Genomic DNA, 21794 nt, shown 5'->3' with positions numbered 1-21794 from the left:
ATGAGGATTTTTGTCAAGCGGAGACCAATTCCCCAATCTACAAGTGCTTTTAACCCATAGGGAAGAAAACACACCAGTTCAAATCTAACTACAAATTCCTTGTCTTCAGACAGAGGATACCAGACCCTGACCAAGGTCTTGCCCATCCATGCACACAGCCAAACACCACAGAACCAAAAACTTCATCTGCAGCTCTCCTTCCTGACATTCGATTTAAAGCTGGCAGCTCTCATGCCCCTACCAGCTCCCTCCTCCTGCCACCAGAACCTGCATATTCAAAGATGGTTTAAAAAGAAAAAATGAAAAGCAGGTTTGGAGCTGCAAAAGCAAGGAGCTGAACAAATCTTAGTAAATCAGGAGCAGACTGCCTGGTTAGACAGTGTTTCCCAGCCTCCGCCTTCTCGCATTCTTTCCCTTCTTCCTAAACAAACAGAACAGCTTGTATTCAGCATCTGAATGGTAAGTTGCTGTAGAAAGTTTGCTTTAATATTTATACGTTCAGCGCCGCTACATGCTTCTGAGCTCCATCAAAGCCTTTATTATAAGAGCACTGAAAAGAGCGAGGACAGGGAGAAGTTAGCTGATATGGGAGTCTTCCCTCCTGCGTGCACTCTCTCTCCGTGTACAAGAAGCAGAGTTCTTTGCCAGGGCCTCTGGGAGAAATCCTTTTAATATTTATAAACTGCTACAGTACCTGTAACAAGAGCAGGCAGGTAACGCTGAGGTTTGCTGCAAGTGAACCTGACCTCCTCGCTGTCCTGGAGAAGGGGGACCAGCACAGGGAACTCTTCCCTCAGATGGAGGAGAAGCTCTCCAGCGCACTTAACGAAGACAGCAGCAAGCTAATAGATTTGTGGTAGCTGCCTACGTATTGGCTAATTGCATACGGGCAAGGCCCCGGCAGCCCGGCGTCAGCTCTGCTGCGGTCTGCACGCTTTAGCAAAGGGCTGCGCCGCTGCGCCCGGGGAGCAAAACCTGCCACCCGCTTCTGGCAGGAGCTAAGCCCTGCTGCGGCAGAGACGGGGTTACCTTCCCAGGAGAAAGCACCAGCTAAGGCCCACATTTAGCTCAGGTTCCCCTGTCCCCTTCGGGCAGCACTAAAGCTTTCTGTCAGCAGCCGTGCCCCCGCGGGGAGCTCGCGGAGGAGCAGGCTCTGTCCCCAAGCAGCCCTTTCCGTGCTTTGTCAGAGTAAGTGCCTCTGAAACAGATGCAGCAACTGCAATTGCCTGTGTTTATTGCAGCCCAAGGGCAACACTTCCCTGCCTGCCGCTACTCGACAGCTCAGGATACCCACGGAGGGACGGATGAGGTCTCTGAGCCTGGCACAGCGCTGGGGCAGCCCAGGTCGGCCCCGGCTGCAGGCAGAGCTCCGCGCTCAAAGCATCGGCACCGCAGGCAGCGGGCTCGTGGCCCAGCTCCGGTTTTAGCTTTAAGGACTGCCAGAGTACTTGAACATACAACTCAAGCAGGGAAACTGCAGAGTGCCACTAATGACACTGCCCTTCTATTGTCCCAGTGAGATCACTCAGACAAAAGCAAGCCACAAATTCCTCTAATCTTGCCCAAAAGCTCAGCATTTTTCCTTCTAAATATTTAGGCTTTGTAAGACTAAAATCCCAGTGACTCCAAAGGCAGACTGTTTACTGGGTTACCAACAGTTGCTAATGCTAATTTGAAGAGAACAGATAAAATCCCCAGAACCAGGCTTAAAAAAAAAAATCTCCCATCGAGGTTTTATGTGTTTACTTTTTTATTTAAAATTCCACCACTTCAGTGAGACAGAAAAAAAAAAAAATCAAATGTAAGCTCCCCCTGCCAACAGTTAAACAGAGCTTACACATTGCTGTAGCTACACAAAGGGAAAGGACCTAAGATTGGTTTCTGCTTCATTAGACAAAATACAATGGTTACAGAACAGTGAAAATCAATAGGGAAATATTGAAGCTTGTAATGGATATTGGAAGCTATAAAGCCTGCACATACTGAGGGACCACAGGCCAAGTTCAGCACAGTTCTCATAACATACCTACATTCTGGTTTTGATTACCCAGGCTAAGAGGCTTGGTTTATAACATTCAATAGGCATTCCAGCCTGCCGGCTCCCTGATGTGCCCATCGCCCTCCCTGAGAGCAGATGTCCAACCAGGCATCGCCCGCCGGTACCACCGGGGAGGGACCTCTGCACCTCAGCTCCTGCAGGCTCCAGCAACGGGAGCGGCACCAAGGGCTGGCCTCTCCGGACCGTAAGGAACAGCACGCTCTCCCGTTCCAGGGCCGAGTACCGCTATTTAGAGAGGTCTGTGCCTCCATTCCCGATGGGAGAGATGGAGACCCAGAACTGCCCCAAGATACAGACGCCACTTGCTGTCACGAAGAGCAGTCTCCACCCCAAAAGCATCCTCCCAGCCAAGGTGCACATGCACCATCCAGTCATTCTCTTCCAAAGGATAAACTAACTGTCCCGTTGCAAGTAATGCTTGATCTTCAAGAAAAAGGAACTGTGGGAGGACTGGTCAGCCTGCGGAAATGCATTTAATGAGCCTTCAGTTATTCCCTGCCCACTCCTCCCCTTTGAAAGCCCTACCATAAGAAAACAGTCTTGCTTCCTCGCTTGCATCGTAAGTAATTCTGAGCAACCCCAAGGGATCCATCAGCTGTCAGGTTGCCAGAGAAACATGGAGAATATGTAGGCCATAAAAATCAAACTAAAAACCAAGCACCTAATTAGTATGCAAAAATAGAAAATAAAAACTGAACAAGAGCAAAACACTGAAGGAAAAGTAAAAATAAACCAGCCCTCATTTGTCCTGAGAGTAAGTTGGAAAGTGGCCTGGAAACGTTTCAGCCAAGGCTCAAGGCTCCCAACCTCTCAGTCATTTGGGATAGAGTGTCCTACAGTTCAGACACCAATTAAATTTCGGAAATCCCCCCCAGCCCCCCTGGGAGGCACGCTTCCAGGGTCCACAACCAAACCCACTCCTCCGGAGAGGCAGGTACTGTCCGTGGTGTCTCTTCTGTTAAAAGGCAGTGAATCTACACTGACAACATGTTTGGACATAGGTGTGTAACTATGGAAAAACTTAAATTTCACCAGCACAAACTGCAGATAGGCTCAGTGCTGCTCCTACCTGGCAGGAATCTTCTGGGCCCCGCTGCAGTATTTCACAAGGGCCCACCAACAAATTTATTTCTAAGGTCATTGACAATTGTGATGGCAAAAATCTCTAAAATTGGCAAGCATAAGAGTTGGTGATTGCTGAAAACAGAGCCCCAAATACTGCATCCATCACCCGTATTATTAACATGCCATCTGTGGCCTCTTCAGGCAGAGGACGCGTTACTGCTGAGAGTACCGAACCTGCTGTACGATCCGCAGCTTGCAAGGCACGACAAAACCACTGGAAGTTTCACAATGCAAGTCACTGTTTGTGAAAGAAAGAATCAGATGAAATTTTAATGCAGCTGCCCTCCAATTCAGCTTTGTATGTAAATCGACAAACCAAAGACATGAACGTGAGGTTTGTAAATACAGCGAGATGTGCAGACAAATCCCTCTGGCACCCATGGCCCAGGTCAAGCACAGGAATCTGAAAGCGGACACGAGCCATGCCCTACGATGGAAATGGACTGTCTGGAGGCAGGAATTATCAAGTATCAGAATAAAAAGCAGAAAGACATCCTATCCAGTCCCCCCCGTTCATCAGCAGGCATTAATTTGCACTTGCTGGCAAAGGACAAGGGCCAAAGAGATTGCCTATAGCTGCAGGTAATCTCACGCTGTCAGAAAAATCACTCTTAATTTTGTCATACCAGCCATCCTTCTGATCTCCTTCTTTCCTGCATATGGGAAGGGAGAAAAACAACAGGATCTGCAAGAAAAAAGCTGCCAGTACCTGCCAGTGTTGGGAGGAGTAGGGGGGGCACAGAGAAAAGGCCAGGAGAACGTAATTGTTATTCCCAAAGAAAGCAGAGACATCAAAACAACACAACCCACAGCCCAGTACCCCTGGAGATGCTGCCAACCTTCCTTCCTCTCCAGAAGAGAGAGAGACTCCTCACCCCTCACCGAAAACACCACAGCCCCTCGGGAGCAGACACGTCCCGCGCAACCCTCCGCTAAATAAGGCGGCACCTCCCGATCAGCAGCCGCCCTAGCTAAGCCTCGGAGGGGGCTGTGGGGAGAGTCCGCGTCCCGTCCTCCTCCTCCCCAGTTCAGCTGGCTGCTTCTGCTGAAGGACAGCAGGCTACAGACGAGAGCAACAGCTCAAATAAGCATTGCTCTAATTCAACATAAGCATTAAAAATAACAAGCAGTACTTTAAAACTGGGATTGCAAATCACAACAGCTACATTTTAAAGCTACAGAGGATACTTTAATGCTATAATCCATATTAATCTGACACTAAGAACAAGACAAATACACCACGGATACTAATATGGTGCAGATGGTAAAGTGCAGGGCCATGTTAATGAAAGATGAGACTCCACTATTCTTCCCTCTAGCATGCATATACACTTCCCTTAAATATTTACTCTAGCGCTAATGTCAGCAGCGAGTTCCAGCCCGTCTGTAGCTGACGGCAGCATGAAGTGACGTGCTGTTCCATGAGAGCAGACAGCAGCAAGTGTCCTAACTCCAAGGTAAAGCATGCCTCTTATCAGGGTGCCCAGATCCAGCCCTGCCCAGATCTCACTGCTCAACTGCTGCCTGAAGATGCTCATGAACTCACAGACAATTACATGTGAAGGCTCATCCTACAAAGTGATGACCAAACTGTCCCTGGTAGAGATGAGACACATGCAAGGAATATCTCAACTCACCCTTTAGGATGTGTCGAACGATTTTAATGGAGCTGCCTCTCATGTTCAGAATCTGATGGACTCTCTGACGAATCTGATGGGGGATAGGAAAGAGAAGAAAGTAATCTTCAATACAACACAAAGCCACGCACAACCTCACTTTTTCCCACTTTGAGGGAAGAGCAGAAACCTTGAGCACCACAAAACCCAACTCAGCCCTGCTAGTCCACAGTCCCAGAGCACCTACTCAGAAACATTCAGGAAGGCAGGTGGCACAGGTACAAGTAACCACATAACACATTCACAAACCCCAATGTATTCACACCAGCAGAGATGCAGTATTTTGCACGGATCGAGAAAAGTCACCTGCTGTAGTCCGTGCTTTTGTGACACCTTCTGAGAGAATGTCCCCTTCCATTACTTTCTCAGCAGTGGCATAAATAGGGCTTTTCCATCTCAAACTGTGACCTCGCTCGTGGCAGACTGTATGAATTCAGTGACAATGAGCAGCTTCTGTACCCACTAATGCCCTCCTAACTGCTGTAACTTGATGAAGCTGTCTGGACACAAGTGCAATAAGCAGGAGGTTTCCTCCCAAAAAAGGAATTAAAGAGAAGATTATTCAATGCGGCAGTATTTGCAAGGATTTAGAGTCTTGTTTGTATCACGGACGGAAACACAGATGATCTGCCAACCTTGTATATAGCTTTACCTGGGGAACATTGGCATTACAGATCTCTGCCATGATGTAACAAATGAGCTGTAGAACAAAGAGACCGGCATCCAGGCGACGGAGATAGAATTCGTCTTCCATGTCATCGTCTATTATCTCTCCCCGACGCACCATGTCCTGAAAAGCAACACAAAGAAAAAACGTGATGACTGTCTCTCAAAGTACTTCCCATTAGCAGTGGCAAAATGTTGGTGATATTTGCGGTTTCTTAAGAAAGCTTTGTTCCCCAAAACGTTAACGTCCATGTATTTCTCACCAAGGAAGAAGTGCTTTTAATAATTCATTTAAATTCACAAAACATTTCATTCAGTTTTGAACAAGGTTTTTTGCCTTTGCTGGTTGTGAAGTGTGTCCATCTGCAAATTAAAATTTTAATTTAAACATACAAATTACATTTCTAAATTGAGCAATTAGAGACCGTGAATATGGAACAAACCAATGTATCTATTATTTATAAGTTCTTTGTCAAAATGGAACAAAAAACCTGCTCTTTTACTGGCCATTTGAGGGTGCTGTTAAGCAGTGCAGAACATGACTCCAGCAGACTCAAAGACCTATCAGGCTTCCAACTTCATTATCGACTGATGAATGAGAAAACAGGTCCAAAAATTCTGCACAAGTACAGCTTCACCATGCCCAGCCTTGCCCTTCCAGCTTCATTTGTTAGGAATACTGATGGGGCCAAACCCCAGCCAGGGTCTGCTAGCAGAAGACCACTGGCTTCCGCGGGAATGCCGACGGTTCGTCCTTCCTCTGCACATACGGTGTTTCACCAGCGAGACCTGCCCAAACGGAGGCCAGAGGCAGAAGGCAAGAGGCCATTCCATTTGTCTTGTTCGGACAGAGCATCTTCTTCAAAACACCGGCAAAAGCAGCCCGGCGATAAGCTCAGAGGAGCTTCCCCCCGAGAAAGGCCGGCCACATCCACCACTGAACCCGCCATCCATTTTCATGGAGACCGACAGGCCAAAATAACTGATGTCATGCGTGACCTTTTGCATTTTGGGGTTTGTTTTTTGGTTTTGTTCTTAAATAAAGGAAGCAGCTTGTCAGACCCTGCTAGCTCACTGCAGCTCGTGTGATTTATTATGCAGCCGGCTAGCAGGTGGGCACACACCAGCGGAGCAATATTTTCTCATTAGAGGCATCACCAGCGCGAGCACTGTACCTGTAATGCTCAACAAGAAGTGCTTCCTCGGGGTGCACATGCTCCAGGTAAACACACGCAAGGTCACCGGTGCCAAAGCTGATTTAGGCTACCAAATTTTCCTGTTTTGTCAAGCCAAGTCCTCACATCTAATTGCAGGTAGCATCTTTTAGGCACAAGAAGGAAGATTAACCCTGTGCACTTCTCACTGGAGAGAGTGCAATGGATGTTCACCATACAGAAATCTGAGTAAGTGACTTAGAAGTAACCGCTGTTTGCCACTGCCTTCCGAAAGCAAGAGAGGAAAGCACGGCTAATGAAACACTTTTCCTCTCCTGGAAACCTAGCTTGCCAATGAAAGAACAAGTTACGTTTAAAAAACAATGCCTAGTTACCAATGCCACAAAGTCAACTGCTTTGGCTACGCTGCAGGATGCTTTAGCATCAGATCCTGTAGACTCCGGCATTTGCGCAACTGTAATTTACTCCAGGTCTCAAAATCATGGGCACAGGCATGACTGAGCAAAACTTGCACAAAAGCTCTCGCCTGTAAAAAGAAAAATCCAATTTTGTGCAAGGAGCGACTTTCCTCACCCTACATCCATACCAAATTGCTTGAATCTGATCAAATCTGGTCTCTAAAGCTAAACAATGTTGAGTCTGGCTAGCAAGAGATCGGAAGCCATTGACTGAAATATCAAAAACCCCCATTACCGAAAGACGACAATTCCCGAACTACTGCTTACCCTCCTCCCTGCATACAGGCTTGTTGGCTACTCTTCACAACAGTGCTAAATTCCTGAACAGAAAAACATCAACAGGCCAGGATTTTGAATCTCCAGAGCAGGAAACAAAGACCGTGTCTGTTCTGTATTCTGATCCAAGCACGGCGATCACAGGAGCCGAATCCAGGCAACTGCTGTCTTGATTACACAGAGAAGGCAGCAGTTTTAACAGCCCCTCTCGACAGAGAAGCAAGATTATTTTGTGCCAGTAAATTAAGCAGATATGAATTAGAAGACAAGTACAGTTTTAAGGTGCCTTTTCACAGTCTTTTTTTTTTTTTTTTTAAAACCACAGCCACCCTTTAAATGCTAATCTGCCTCCTAGTACAGTACGAAATAGCCACCTTTCCACTTTGTGTCTCTTTCAAAGCTGTCAAGTCACTAACCTCCAAATGAGCACTCGGGTGCCATTTCTAATCTGCCAACAATATGTACTGAGATGCCCCTTGCTGATGGGAGAAGACAGCAGTAAGATGGGCTTCTGTGAAGCTAAAATGAGCTTCTCTCACACTAATGAGGCAGGACTGACAGGCCTCGAGGTGTCAAGTAGAGACTTGAAACCTAAGATACAACGGATCTGCCAATGCTATACAAAAGATCACGTCAGCTCCACATAGTCACTGAGTAGGGCCCAAAAGATCCCCCGCATCTGCCTCCTTCCTTACCTACCATTCACCCTCCCCAGCACACACAGCAAGGCTGGGCCGAGCAGAAGGGATGGGCGCTGATGGAGAGCAAAGAACACCTCCAGGATCCTGGTTTTACTTCCTCACCGGGTTGGACAGCGAGGCCACTCCAGGTCATCAGAGATGAGAAGGCTCCGAAAGTCCATGCGCAAAACCAACTATCATCACTTGTCTCCTCCACCGAGTACAGATGCTCTCCCCTTACTAGTTTCTGTCTGTATTACTGGGGAGGGGTAAGTGATGCAAGCCATGCCCAGGCGGTGCTTTCAGACCACAGGCTAAGTGCTAAACTCAAGGTCATCACTAAGCCCTTGGTCAAGAAGGACATGGAGGAGACAAGGACCGATGCTTGGCACAGGAGAGGAGCAAACAGAAGCCTCAGGTGAAATCAGACCATCATAGCAAGGACTGCCCAGGACCATCTGCTTTCAGCTCACAGCTGTGACAATTTCCCCAGGAGCCTCTTCCACACGCAGAGGCTGCAGACCACATGGTCTCTTCAGCAGACTGACCGTTTTCCTTGAAACACAGAACGGTGAGGATTGAGCCCTACTCAGGTCATGGACTCTACTGCAGCCAGGCATCCAGGTCACACCAAGGTGACCAAGCAGCTCTCAGCCACAAGAAACCATCAGAGCCCTCTGCTGTGGGAAGGACTTTCTTCATTTCTGCCTTACAAGCAGAAACACTCTTGAATTTCTGTAAATTGAGCCACCAATCTGCAAGAGCTGAAAAGCTCACTGCGATTGCTACAAAGCATACCATCACTTCCACGTCAGGAGAAACAGAGCAGCAGCTCCTGCAAAAGCGTGAGCTCAACTTCAGCAGCAAGAAACAGGAACCATGTTAGGGCAGCCACGACATCTCAAGACCCACCAGTCTTAGTAAGAAAGTTCAACGCTTACCTCAGCATGCTGGCTGTTTGCTGGAAAAGCTCGCAGTACAGACAGCGCGCATGCCCTCCCGTGAACACAGTTGTGTTCTCTGCACTAACGCAGCCCCTGCCAGGACGCTACGTCCTGCCCTCAGCACAACTCCAGGCAATTCGGCCTTCCTAAACCGAACTGAATGCTGGGCTGACAGAAACTCCTATTTCAGTTATGCGAATCTGTGGACGCTGCCCTCATGCTAGGGGTTCCACCTCTCCCTTTCAAGGATGGAGTGACTTAACTGTAGCACAATTAGCATGTAATTTGTAAGTCATTATAGTGCAAAGTGTCTGGTGAGAATATTTTATCGAATCAACTGGCTGAGCATAATTTTCTGTGGAACGATAAAAATATTAAACCACCTCCTGTCTTTTCCTACCATTTTTAGAGACCACGAAGACTATTGCTGCCACCTGTAACTATGCCTCATTTTAGAGGGTGTTAAAAGCCGTAGTGTTTTGCACCATTTCCTACAGAAAGAATTAAAGAATTTGAGAGGGGGACAAGATATTTTCTAGGTTTCATTAACTAAAAACTCTGAGAAAAGTACTAAGACAGGCATCAGCGCTGGAGACAAACACCTACACGGACTTTGCTCCTGGGCAGTTAGGATAATCACTAAGTTACCACCTCCGATCACTTCTGAAGAGATTCCACAGAAGCACGCAAGCGGGTAACACTGAGAAGGGAAGTTCTCCCTCCAGACCTCATCCTGTTTCGTTGTCCAGATTAAGGGAGCAGTTTCATTAAAACCGTTCGTCCTCAAAAACAGCTGGCTTCAAAATTCCTCCCCCCACTTCTACCCTCAACTATTACCACACCTTCACCACCACAGGGTGAAGAGCTGGGCTATAAACCAGATCACTAAAATAAGCCAAGCTAAAAGAAAGAGAACTGCAAGAGCAGGAGCTTCCTATGCCAGCTGCACTACTAAAGATAAAACATCAGGTATGATACCTTCAGTCATTCCTTGTATAATCAGGTTTTAACTTCTTGTAATGGAAGACTTACACCAGGATACTCTGTCCATCAGACTCGGCTCTTGCTCTCATCAGTCTAGGCTGAACCTGTAAAATCTCATCAGGTATCGCTGTTCTTTGGGGCAAGGAGAAAGGTGAGGATCTGTACACCAGATTTTCGGGGTATGATGTCCTCTACTTTCCTCTAGAGGAAGGTCAAAAGCCCTCAAGTGACAAAGCACAGTTTCTAAAGGACCAAGTGTTCATACCATCCACTTCGATGATTCATGTGCCGCAACCAGAAACATTAAAGTGTTCCATAAATCCTGTCACAGCCAGACAATGCCGTGATTTGATGGACAGAATGATGGCTTTTGCCTACTTCTGCGTGGGGAAGCTGCTTGAGCTACTTCAGCTCTCAGCAGACTGTTTCCCACCGACCATCTGAGGATGCTACAAAACAAAGCAAACGATAATTCCAAGACTGTTCCAAGATAGGAATGAACCTCAACATTGCATTTCATACACGTTGTGCCCAATATATTGCACATATGAGCTGTTTCTTCCAAATCCTATTATTAGCTCTAATAGGAGTGAAGAATTGAGATCCATTTATTCTAGCCATCCCAGCCTACACAGCACTGCAGCGGGGCAAAAGCACAGTGGCCTTCTGGATACAGGAGGAAAACCTGAGGTTCTTTGGTTTCTCTTCTCTTATACATCAGTAAACATGAATGGGTTAATATTATTAATCAAAGAGCTTCTACACAAACTTCTTCACACTCAAATTCCCTTCACTCCTGCTTGGTGCTGGCTGCTTGCTACAGGTGTTAATATTTGCACACTGCTTCGGGATCTTTCTGGCTAAAGGGCACATACACTAGCTCTGCATGTTGCATTTGAGGGCTCTGTAGAGCAGCTGCCCGTACACCACAAGACTTCAGCCAGAAAAATCCATTCTGTATTTTGAGTTCTAAAACCCACACACCAACACTGAAATGTAAGGAATAAATAATTTCTTGCTCTGTTCCAAGGAGGATGAATGGAGTGCAGAGGGATGGCAGGAAAGGGTAAAGGCCGTTTTTCTTCAGGCCACCGTTCATTTGTGAAGCTGCAGCTGTCCATATGGAGCCTGAATGCTGGCAGCAAAAGCAACTCCATTCATCACTCACCCCCGTGCCTCTTTGAGCAGCAGCAGCGCTGCTGAGCTCCAGTGCCCTCGGAATGTTTGCAGTGCCCAGAGAAGTGGCCTTGGCTGTGGGCAGACAGCTGTTTGTCAGAGCCTGGCAGGGGGCTGCAGCCCGCGGCACACTGAGCTCGCCCGCGTGCGGGGACAGCGGCTGCAGTGATTACTCTCCGTCAGTGCTAATCAATCTCACACCCTCTTCAGTGCTGATACAGATAATCTTGTGGGAAGCCGGCCAAGCTCGCTAACAGCTCTGCAAGCTGCTTCCTGACTCCAACAGCTCGTTCTCTTTCAAAAAGTCTGTTCCAGCTTCAGTTCCAAGAAAGTACTGCGTGGTACCAAGGCTCATGTCATTCAAAACGATTCACCGCTGGTGTGCAGAGAGCACACCAGCCTTTGGCTGCAGCCTCATCTAACTAATCAAAATAGACATTTTCTCGCAGCTGATCAGAACTCTAAAGACCAGGGTAGGAGGCCTTGCACATTATCATGTAATTGCCTCTCTGCATTTCACTTACTCTCCACCTGCCAAACCAAGCAAGATTTTGGCCAAGTAAAAGTGAAGGCAAATTGAAGCACAGACTTTGTCCCTCCTAGTAAAATTCACTCTAAGAAAAGGCCAGAAGCACTTGCTGTAGAGAAGTTCTCAGCCCATTTTATCCAAGGTTAACTGGAAACTGGAGAGCAGGACAAGAATTAAGAAGTATCAGCACAGATATGAAGGCACGGCTCAGAGGAGTGACCTGGCTGAGCCAGAAGTTCTGTGCAGACAACATGCCTGTGCAGAGGTATTGTAGACATGAGCTGGCAAAACTTAAACAATACATACATGTTTCTCTCCATCGATCTTCTTATCAGCTGCCTGCATTGCATCCAGGTACTTAAAATACAGTTCCATCAGCCTATCAACCTGCAAGGGCAGAAGAGAGAGACCTAAGCAAGAAAAAAAGAACAATGCAATCATCTTTAATCCTTCATGCTATGTTGTTTTCCTCCCAGCTGCAGTCTTCACAAAGTAACAGGCAATTCCATCACTCACAGGAAGGAATACATTACAGAAGGACGGTGCAAGTGTTGGTCAGATGAGCACACCGAGTCTGCGGGTATTTGAATGTAATCCCGTATCACGATACCGTCTCGTCAGCTCCAGCTAAAAGGCAGCAGACAGACACGTGTCCCGAGCTTGCTCTCTCTCCTGTGCTCTGGTTCTCCAGTTCTCGTGGTTTTTTTCAGCAGACCTTTCTGGCTATGCTGTATGCAGCCAAGCTTATGTTAAATGCATCAGACATGCTACGGCTCTCCTGCTCTCCTCTGAACTGTGTTAGGCAACTGAAAGCCTATCTAGTAATGGGAAATTTTCTGCAATTGGTAGAACAGGTTATGAAAAACACCTTTAAAACACACTAATGAGGAATGCCAAGGAACCAGTATTTCCCCAGAGGTGGAATTTACAAATCCCTTGGGAATTACTGGTTTGCAAAAGCTGCTGTATCTGTTTCGCAGCTGTTTGATCTATCCACCACCATGTAAATATTTTGGAAAGAATTTCCTAGAGTAAACACCACTAAAGTGACACATTCTAGGAGAGGAATGGGGAACGTTAAATATGTACTATAGCAATTCCTAAGCTCTCTGCAGAAGAGCTTCACTAGAAAAGACTGGCACCTTTCCACACCGCCCTGGTCTCACAGAGCCAGCATAATGTAATACCACACAACACGTGTTGTATCATCAAGCTTCAGCAGAGACACACAACCCAGGGCTGAGAATCACTACTGCCATGTGCAAGAGCACCAGAGAAGGAGAGCACACGAGATGTGGGAGGCCAAGCACTAAAGGCATTTCCAGTTCTCCAGTTTGCAGGTAACAACACGACTGAGAGAACGATGGCCTGCGAGAGTCCAAGTCTCTATAGGCAGGTACAATAGCGGCTATTCAGTCACTTAGCGAGTGCACACAGGCACCCTGCCGTTATCAAGTATCCTCCCAGCCTGGTAGCCCAGGGACTGCAGACACATTCAGCACTCACCTTCTCACTGTCATTCTCTGTGAATTTATTCAGTAACCGTGTCCTCTGCTGCCCTCTCAGGTTTCGCAGAAGGGAGGCCAGGATGGAACAGACATGTTCTGCAGATACAAAATGAAAATTGCACGCTGAGATCAGGAACAGGAGCTTATTCTCTCTGTAACATGCCATTAAATTTACTACTAGCACTCCCGCATGTAGCCGGTGATAAGCGGAACCCTGGTTCCTCCCCATCACCGGTGAGCGGAGGCAGAGGTGGCGAGAGCAGCAAGCGCGTCTGCAGGGAGCGCAGACAGCTCCTTGCCCATCACAGCCCAGCTAGCGAGGTCTCCTCCGGCTCTGCTGCGCTACTCCTGCTAACGCTGATCCTGCTTCTCCTCAGTGACCTGAAAAAAGCACCTTACATAAAGCACAAATTCTGCTCCCGTTTAGCTCCCCAGGCTGGCACGCCTGCCTAGCAGCACACTCGTTTTGGCACCCTCCATCACAGCTAAAGGCACAGCACGCTGCCTCCTCCCTTGGGCTAAAAGGAATTCTGGCCCCAAATCAGCCCGAGCCGGCACTGTCGCTCAAAGGACCCTTAGGCTACCAAAGAGGGGGACGGTTATTGAAACAGGAGAGCTTGAGAAAGGAGTAATTGTGCCAGCGTGTAGCTCCTGCAGAGACTTAACCGGCATTAGCTTGAGGGGAAAAAAAAATCCTCAAACAAACCACTTTTATTTACAGAAAATCCCATGGATTGAATATGAATGTGCCGCAACAAACCAGAAATGACCAAATAAAAGTGTTCTATGGTCTTCCAGTCGCACTGGGGGGGTCATATTTTACAGCACAGACCTTGGAGCCAAGTAAAAAGTCAACACTGCAAGCACACAAGGGACAACATCTGTGTTATGTCTGACCACAGCTTCCCTCTGAGAGGCGACTGAACCAAGGGCCTCAAAGCCCCAGCCATGTTGGTCTCCTCCCGAGGAGCGGGGCTGAGCTCTGCAGAGTTCCTTCTGCCGGAACACCGATGTCCCTCGGCGGGGACCACCAAAGGCGGCACCGAGGGGCCGCGTGGCATCGCGGCTTCTGTGCCTCGCACGCCTTTCAGAAGCTCCTCCCGAGCACCAACACGGTGCGCTCCCTCGCCGCAGCCAGCGGTTCCAGTGGTGTTCAAAACCACAGCGTTTCTGAACGGGGCCGCGAGCTCTTTGCTCCTTGAGGGACAGAAAGCAACATGATCTTCCCCAAAAGCACACTTTTTCACGTAGGGCGTCTTACGCTTCTTTAACCACTAATATTTGGCTGTACCAGACTTCAGCGAAGTACAAAAGCAAGTGCCTCTCTGTGTCCTTGTTTCTTCAGAAGGATTCACCAGTTTTACGTGCAATTTATATACAATATACATACAAAATCATACCGGGTTCGAAACATTTCAAGTCAAGCTCTTGTTATAACTCTCATGCTCTGGCTCTTTCTCGTTTTGCCCATGAACACTTTCTGGGGTGGAGGAACCGACAGCCCTGGGAGCCAGCCCAAGGCGAGGGAAGGAGCCCAGGGAAGGCGCCCGCCTTCCTTTTCTTGTGAAAGGGAAGCGGAGCGGCCACACACCGCACTTCTGCGGCCCCGGTATCACAGGAGATGCAGATCATTTGCAAAATGTGTGCCAACATGAGAAATGACGTTGGCAATACCAAAGAGTATATGGTTTTAATACAGGGAAATAAAACCAAGCACAAAGGCGCAAAGCAAATGAGAGGCGCGAGCTTCTCTCCCTTGCCAAATCATTTGGTATTGCTACCTGCCTACAGGTCTGCATTAAGCACAGACCTTATGTTTTAGACATCTCAATGTATTCTAAACTAACTTCTCCAAGATGTCCTCACTTTAATCTTGCTGATTAAGACTGATGAAAAATAATGGCCATAAACATTTCCTCACTCACAGTGGTGGGGAGAGGAGAAGGGGCATCAAGATTTATTTTCAGAGAGGAAAATGCAATGTGCAGAGGAAAGGGATCATCATCTTATTGCCATCAAACCGTTTTAACATGCATTTCCATGGCGCTGCCTAGCCTGGAGCCACAAGAAGCCTTGATCGATTGCACCAGCGTACAAAGAACAAGCGACACCGATGTGTTTGCAAGGAGCTCCTGCAGTAACTGCCAGCTTACGCTTTCGTCGAAAGGCGAAGTCACGCAGGCTGCTTGTCCAAGTTGTGCCTGCCCTCTCCATAGCACCGATTATCTGCATACGACGTAAGGGCAGCAAACAGAAGAGGCTGTACACACGCATGCACACACCCCATTTCATTAGCTACTTATAAATGTAGCTTCCTTAGAAACAGATTTCTGCCCGAGGTGGTGTCAATTTTTCATGTACCAAAGAGATTGGGAGAGCTGCTGGCAGGAGGAGCAGGGGAGATAACAGGTTTATCGGGTGGCCAGCACCGCGCGGCTGCTCTGTCATTTCGACAGGATAACATGGGGGTGAAGGATGGCTCTGGGTGCGGCAGCGCACGCTCTCGCTGCAAAGAAACAGTTATTCCACAAAAAGCGACACCAAATTAAGCGCATACATTAAAAATACTGTAAAAGCCTCCAAAGTCCTTGCAAGATCCTGTTTTCTTAAGGTGCAAAGAATACAACAAAATGAAGACTTTTTTTAAAATACATCCCAACAGATGCTCTGCTGCTTTAGAAAGAAGCCAACATTTTGTATTTCACACTATTTTTTCCCAAACCTTTTTTTGGAAGTGTTTAGAAGTGTTGACACAGTGTTTTTGTAGTAATATTCTCACCAATGATGTATCTTCATTGCTTTTTCTCAATACTCCTTTACTAGGAAATGTATTCTAGCCATCATTTTTGCTTTGGTGCTCATATGCAGATATTTATCCATTTTATCAATAAAATCTTTTAAACTACTGAGAATTCTAAAGAAGCTGACACAGGTTTTTTTTAAGAATGAGGTTATTCTTTCAACATATCACTCCAGAAAATCCAGGAAATATTTAGTTGCCTGGTCAAAGTGTTCAAAAAAATATTGTACAGGAATATTTCTGAACTATCTAAGCCTTTGTTTTTGATCAGCTTCCTGAAAAAATGCACTAGCGTGTTTCATACTCCCGACAAAAAAAAAAAAAAAAATCATCATAATTGTGCTATAATGCAACTCCTGGCCCAATAAACACCAACATCCATGTGCAAGGACACCAGCCAAAATCAGGACAAACCCTGAGGTAAGAGCAGTGCTATGCAGTAGGTGGCTGAATCCATTATTCAAGGAATTAAAGCATTTACACGAGTAACCAGAAGTGAGAGGTGTTAACCTAGGAGCGAAGGCTCCTGCGGGCGTGGGTCTCACCATTTTCGCATGGACTGCACCAATATATATCTCACGTATGCAAAATTCTAGAATCACAGCATTTGCTCTGGGTTGGATCTTCTTTGGAAAACAATTAGTAGCTGGTGCTATTCTGAGTCCTCAGAAACAAAACCTGCAGCTGCCCAGCTTTGATCTCAGCTGAGAGCCAGAGGCGACAAGCTGCACATCGCCCTCGGGCGACGCCTCGGGCAGCCTGCCTGCCTCTGAATATTTTGGGAATTTCTAAACCATCGTGCCAACGCCCAGCCAAAGTCCGCATCGCCTGCACAAAGAGAGTTATTTTCAAGGAGGGCAAGAGACAAGGGCAGAGGCAGAAGTTGCTGCCTAGCCCCCATCCCTAAGAATGACTACATGCATTTCCTTTGAGACGCAAACACCAAAACGAGCCATGCTCGGCACCACCAGATGCCTTTATAGGAACGGTTATCAGCTGGCAGCTAGTACGCACCAAGAACAACTTTTTCTTCATATAAACGTCCCACAGTCTCACAGATTCATGGATATGGGAAGACAGAGGCTCCTTTATCGGCAGATAACCCTGCTTTCTGCCCCATCAGCCGGTTCACCTGCACGTGCCCGACGCCGCGATGCCGACACGCGGCACGCCGTGCCAGCCACGTCCCTGGCTCTGAGCAGGTCACAGCCACGTGCTCACCCAGCCGCACCGGAGTCCTGCTTAGACCAGGATCACCTCGAGCTCTTGGGAGCCGTTCCCTCTCCAGACAGGCACGGAGACTTCAGAATGCAAGCGGTGTTTAAAACACCCTAATTAGATCGATCTTGACTTCAGCTGTGGCGTGTTGGAATACAGATTAATCTATTCCGTGGCTGGCACTGGCAGCTGCAACAGCAGGAGGTCCTGTCAAATCAAGCCGTAACATTACACTCCTCTGCCTTTATTATTCCCCCCCCCCCCCCCTTTTTTTTTTTTACATTTCTTTATAACAGACATCTGCCTAGCAGGGGAGGAGGCTCAGGCGCGGTCCCCTGCAATACTGACGCAGAGGAGGCAAGCATCCTCCCGGAGGACATGGGCGCAGGGGGAACAGCAGCCATGAGGTGGCCAAGCAGGATATTCTGCTTGCAGAACCCAGCAGAACACATTTAAGAGCCTTCTGTCCTGTAAAGAACTCTTAAGATAAACTGTGGTTTCTAATTAGGGCAGGAAAGTACCAGGGGAGAAAAGGCACTTTCAGAAATTTCTGCCCTTCTTCAGCACAGAACTCTGCGGCTGCACGCCTCTTTGCTGGGAAGCCTGGACAAAGCCCCCGGCACACGCCAAGGACCAGCAGCTCCCCAGCTCCGGGAGGGAGGACGCTGGCGCCGAGGCCACGCTGCCAAAGCACCCCGGGACCAGGCGTGCTTCCAACCCAGCCTAAATCCGCAGCAGAAGAGGAGTTGAGAGGTGACTTCTGGCTTCTCCTCTGCACAGCCTTCGGATGCGTATGGAACACGCGCAGATGGGGGTTTTGCAGTGCAGCTTGTAAAGTCACGGAAGACTGACCGCTCCGGCACGCCACTCCTGCTTTGGTTTGTTACAGAACTACAGGTGGAACCAGGACGTGCTATTCCAGTGCTCCACCATCTAATAAGCTTACCTGCTTTCACATGCATTAATACTCTGCATTTTTAAAAGATAACCCACTCAAGTATCTCAAAATATTTTGCCAAGAAAAAAAGCTTATCTTAAAATACTGACAACAGCAAGAAATACTGATTTTACTAATGGGTAAAGCGGGGCCTGGAAAGGTTGAAAAAGCTCCACACGATGCCCCTGTTGAGCTGGAATCCAAGCACCATGCTGAACGTAAATCAAAATTCTTTCCATCCACTGAGAAAGTTTATTTTTGCGATGTTCTTGTAACAGAGAATGCTAACTTTAATTGAGGTAAATTTAACTCTGTACTCAGCATCATGGCTCATTCAAGTAACAGATTCCTGTCGCATGCTGCAGGGCTGATGGTAAAATAACAAATCAGCATAATAAAGTTCTGTTTCAACAGACTGATGCCTTCCCTAGGTATTCACTTCAGAAGACCACCACATGAAAAATATTTTCTGCTGGCTGGCAGAGGGTCTTCAGTTAATAAAGATACTCTTTATCAGGCCCTTTTTCTGTTGCTGCCTTTTGACTTTTCCATGCCCAGGGAACTCGGTTCTGCAGCAGGTATTCATTCCAAGGGCTCTGCCGCCTTTCCATGTACGCTACAAAGGAGTAAGAGCATATTTACTAAGAAATGGGTTTTGCTGCTGCTGTTTTTTAAAGGAAGCGTTTCACAGAACTCTGAAGACCAGGGTAGGAGGCCTCGCACTTTATCATGTATCTCCAAAAGAGACTTCCTCATTGTTAGAGGGCGAAGAGGCAAAAAACCACAGTGATAGGAATTCTCATTTGGAAATTGGCTGAACTAATTCTTAGGTTATCAAATTAAGCATTCCTAAGTAAAACTGACATCTAAGTCAAGAGAAGGCATTTAAATGAAGATGAATTGGACAAACATCCTTTTATAGTTCATTAGACTCTTCAAGTGAGCAAAACTAGGCTGCAAATAACTGTCCTGAGAAAGAGCAGGAGAATATACAGCCTATCAAGCAAGTTATGATTGCTTCACTACAGACTCTAATTCAGAAGGAATTTGCATTTTCTCCATTTTTAGCTCACTGAGACTGTTCAAGACTTCCAAGTTATCACCCAACGCTTTGATTCGACTGTTGCTGCAGGAAGTCCAGCACCGAGAGACCTTGCACCCTTATGGACAGCGAAGATAAGCTGCCCCTTGGCTCTGCGGCAGAAGGGTTTCTGGAACACAGGCATTCATACAGCATCCCCTGCCTTTCAAAGTTCACCATACAGAAGCATTATTTCAAATCTTACCCTATATTTATGCCAAGAACCACCCAGAGCCAAAACCCCTGCAATCGCACACACGAGACGCTTGCCTCTGCCCCTCCAGCTCAGTTCCACTGAAGCCACGGGGCAGCCGGGCTCCTCTCGGCGCGCCCCGTCAGAATGCACCGACCCCCGTAACACGGCGGGTCCCACCGTTCTATATGTGTAACGCAGTCCCCAGTCTCAGACTGACCACGAGCACATTTTCTCCACAATTTGGCCTTTACCTTTTACCAACCCTCACTGGTAGGCTATATTGTACTACCATGCGTTACTTACGTGATAAGCCACAACAAAAGGCTACGGCCAAGCTATGCTGCATCGTACCTTGTACACGGTGCTCGGTCTCCAACTCAACACCTGTCTGGATGATACCACCAGAGGCATCACAATCCTTAATCAGGAAGATTGCAGGGAGCAGTCAATCACAAAAACAAACACTGAGCATCCAGTGGAATTAAATGCATTTCTGCAGTAATACTTGTCATTAATTCTCCACCTCCTATAGCCTGCCTCATCCGCCTTTCCATCCGCTCCACACAGTGCCAAGCAGCATCCCAGGCGGACCCCGCTAACGCCATTCAACAAACTCACAACAAACCCCTAACCAAGACACGCTACTTTCTACGACGACGGGCTATTTCTCTTTAAGGCTGGCCAACCTGGCTGGATACTCACAAGTATTTCGAGCCCACAGACACAGGAAACCTCTAAGACATTTCTGTTTTCAACTGCAAAATATTTCTGCTTTGAGTTGCTTCACTGCCTCAGAAAAAGGGAAATTGCTTCAAATGAGATTTTTCTCCCAAACCTAATACGCTCAGAAGTATATCATGATCTGTACAAAGTCAGGCAAAATTCAATTGCAGATAATGTGTAGTCAGTTAGACACCACCAGCCAAATCTTCAAGCTCAGATCATCCATAAAGATGGTTAAGAAATTTTCCCTTTCTTTTTTCCTAATTACACAGTGTATATAAAGCATAAATATGTGCAGTTTGGATTTAAATTGTTCACAGGCTCCCTAGTGTAAAATAATTTTTAAACACTGACAGTGTTTAAAATGTAGCTAACTAGCACTGGCACCTTTATGCTAGCTTTTAAAAAAAAGAGAGAAATACGTTACAGAAAAGTTATTTTTATCAAATTTAATTTGGATTATAAATTTCTGTAATAAAAGCTCACCAAGTCAGTCACACTGAGATTTTTTTTTTTTCCACCAGGGTATTTATTATTTTGTCACATTCAGAACACCACCTTCAAGACGATAAAATAAACATTATTTTATAGACTCTCTCTTATGTAAGAAGCAACGCTACTATAAAATAAAGACAAGGGGAGTATTTTCCTACCACACGTACGAAAGGCTCCGTGCTCTCAAGATGGAGCACCGGATGCCCAAGGAGAAGAGAGTCTCTGCCGCTACCTACAGCCAAAGCATCCTGCAGCCCCAGCTGCTGCGGGTACCTGCAGCCCGGCGGCACTTCTGCAGCTGCAGACAAAGGGATGCCCAGGACAGGCGGCGCAGGCAGAGCCTCGGTGGACAGCGCACTTCTGGCAGAGCTGTTTGGTACCTCACCCAGCTGAAGCCTTTTAACAGGGCTGTCCTCGGAGCAGCTGTCGGGAGGCCGCAGGGTCAATAGCCCATTAAGAAGTTCGCATTTTGCAGCACAACCACGAGCGTCTGTCCCGATGCAGTCTCAACGGCGTTACAGCGAGTGCGTTCACAGCGCAGCTCCTTAGAACCGCTTTTTAATAAATACTGATGCCTCTGCTACAAAGCCATTCTAGTTAATCCTTTAAAGGAATATGTTCCTCCATTTGACATATACACGAACGCTCTCCTAGCAGGAGAGGATCATTCTAATTTTTAATTTGGTTTTTTTTAAACAGTTTGCACACAGGATAAAGTTTTTACAAGAAAAGATGATAAGACTGAATACTAGCATTCCTTTTGATAGACAAAGAGATATGCAGGAAGAAGCGCGTTCCTAGGATCAACGCAGCACAGAGGGCATCGATTCTCAATCACGCCAGACCTGCACCGTTTCCTTTAAAACCAGCAGGCACCATGCAGCCTTTGCAGCATTCCTGTTCAGCCAGTGGCTCACAGGAGCTGACCATCAACCAGCAGTGCCCCCGAGCACAGAGTAATTACTGTATTGCTGGTGCAACATTTGGCAAAGTAAAAACATATACTATGCTGCTTATACACGTGTCAGGACAATGGCTGTGACAGGCTCCGGGGGAACCCTGTAAAACATCTCAATTAACTCCCATCA

General features: G+C 47.1%; 1 protein-coding gene across 2 annotated transcripts in view; it reads right to left on the bottom strand.

The window, feature by feature from the left end:
* Positions 1–21794, bottom strand: part of CTNNBL1 (catenin beta like 1) — a 55250-nt gene that overhangs the window by 762 nt on the left and 32694 nt on the right. The window contains exons 12-16 of one of the 2 annotated variants that reach the window (XM_075721106.1): positions 13255–13352; positions 12055–12135; positions 5513–5650; positions 4822–4894; positions 2339–2518 (exon numbers count right to left, since the gene is read on the bottom strand). In XM_075721106.1, the coding sequence (XP_075577221.1) occupies positions 2514–2518; positions 4822–4894; positions 5513–5650; positions 12055–12135; positions 13255–13352 (395 nt within the window). In that variant the 3' untranslated portion in view covers positions 2339–2513. Of the gene's footprint in view, positions 1–2338; positions 2519–4821; positions 4895–5512; positions 5651–12054; positions 12136–13254; positions 13353–21794 lie in introns of those variants that run through there. The other variant, XM_075721107.1, reaches the window with a different exon arrangement.

Source organism: Pelecanus crispus, chromosome 14 (assembly GCF_030463565.1).
Source record: "Pelecanus crispus isolate bPelCri1 chromosome 14, bPelCri1.pri, whole genome shotgun sequence".
NCBI lineage: Eukaryota > Metazoa > Chordata > Aves > Pelecaniformes > Pelecanidae > Pelecanus > Pelecanus crispus.
Note: the sequence above shows the minus strand (reverse complement) of the source record. Positions and strands in the feature narration are given on the sequence as shown.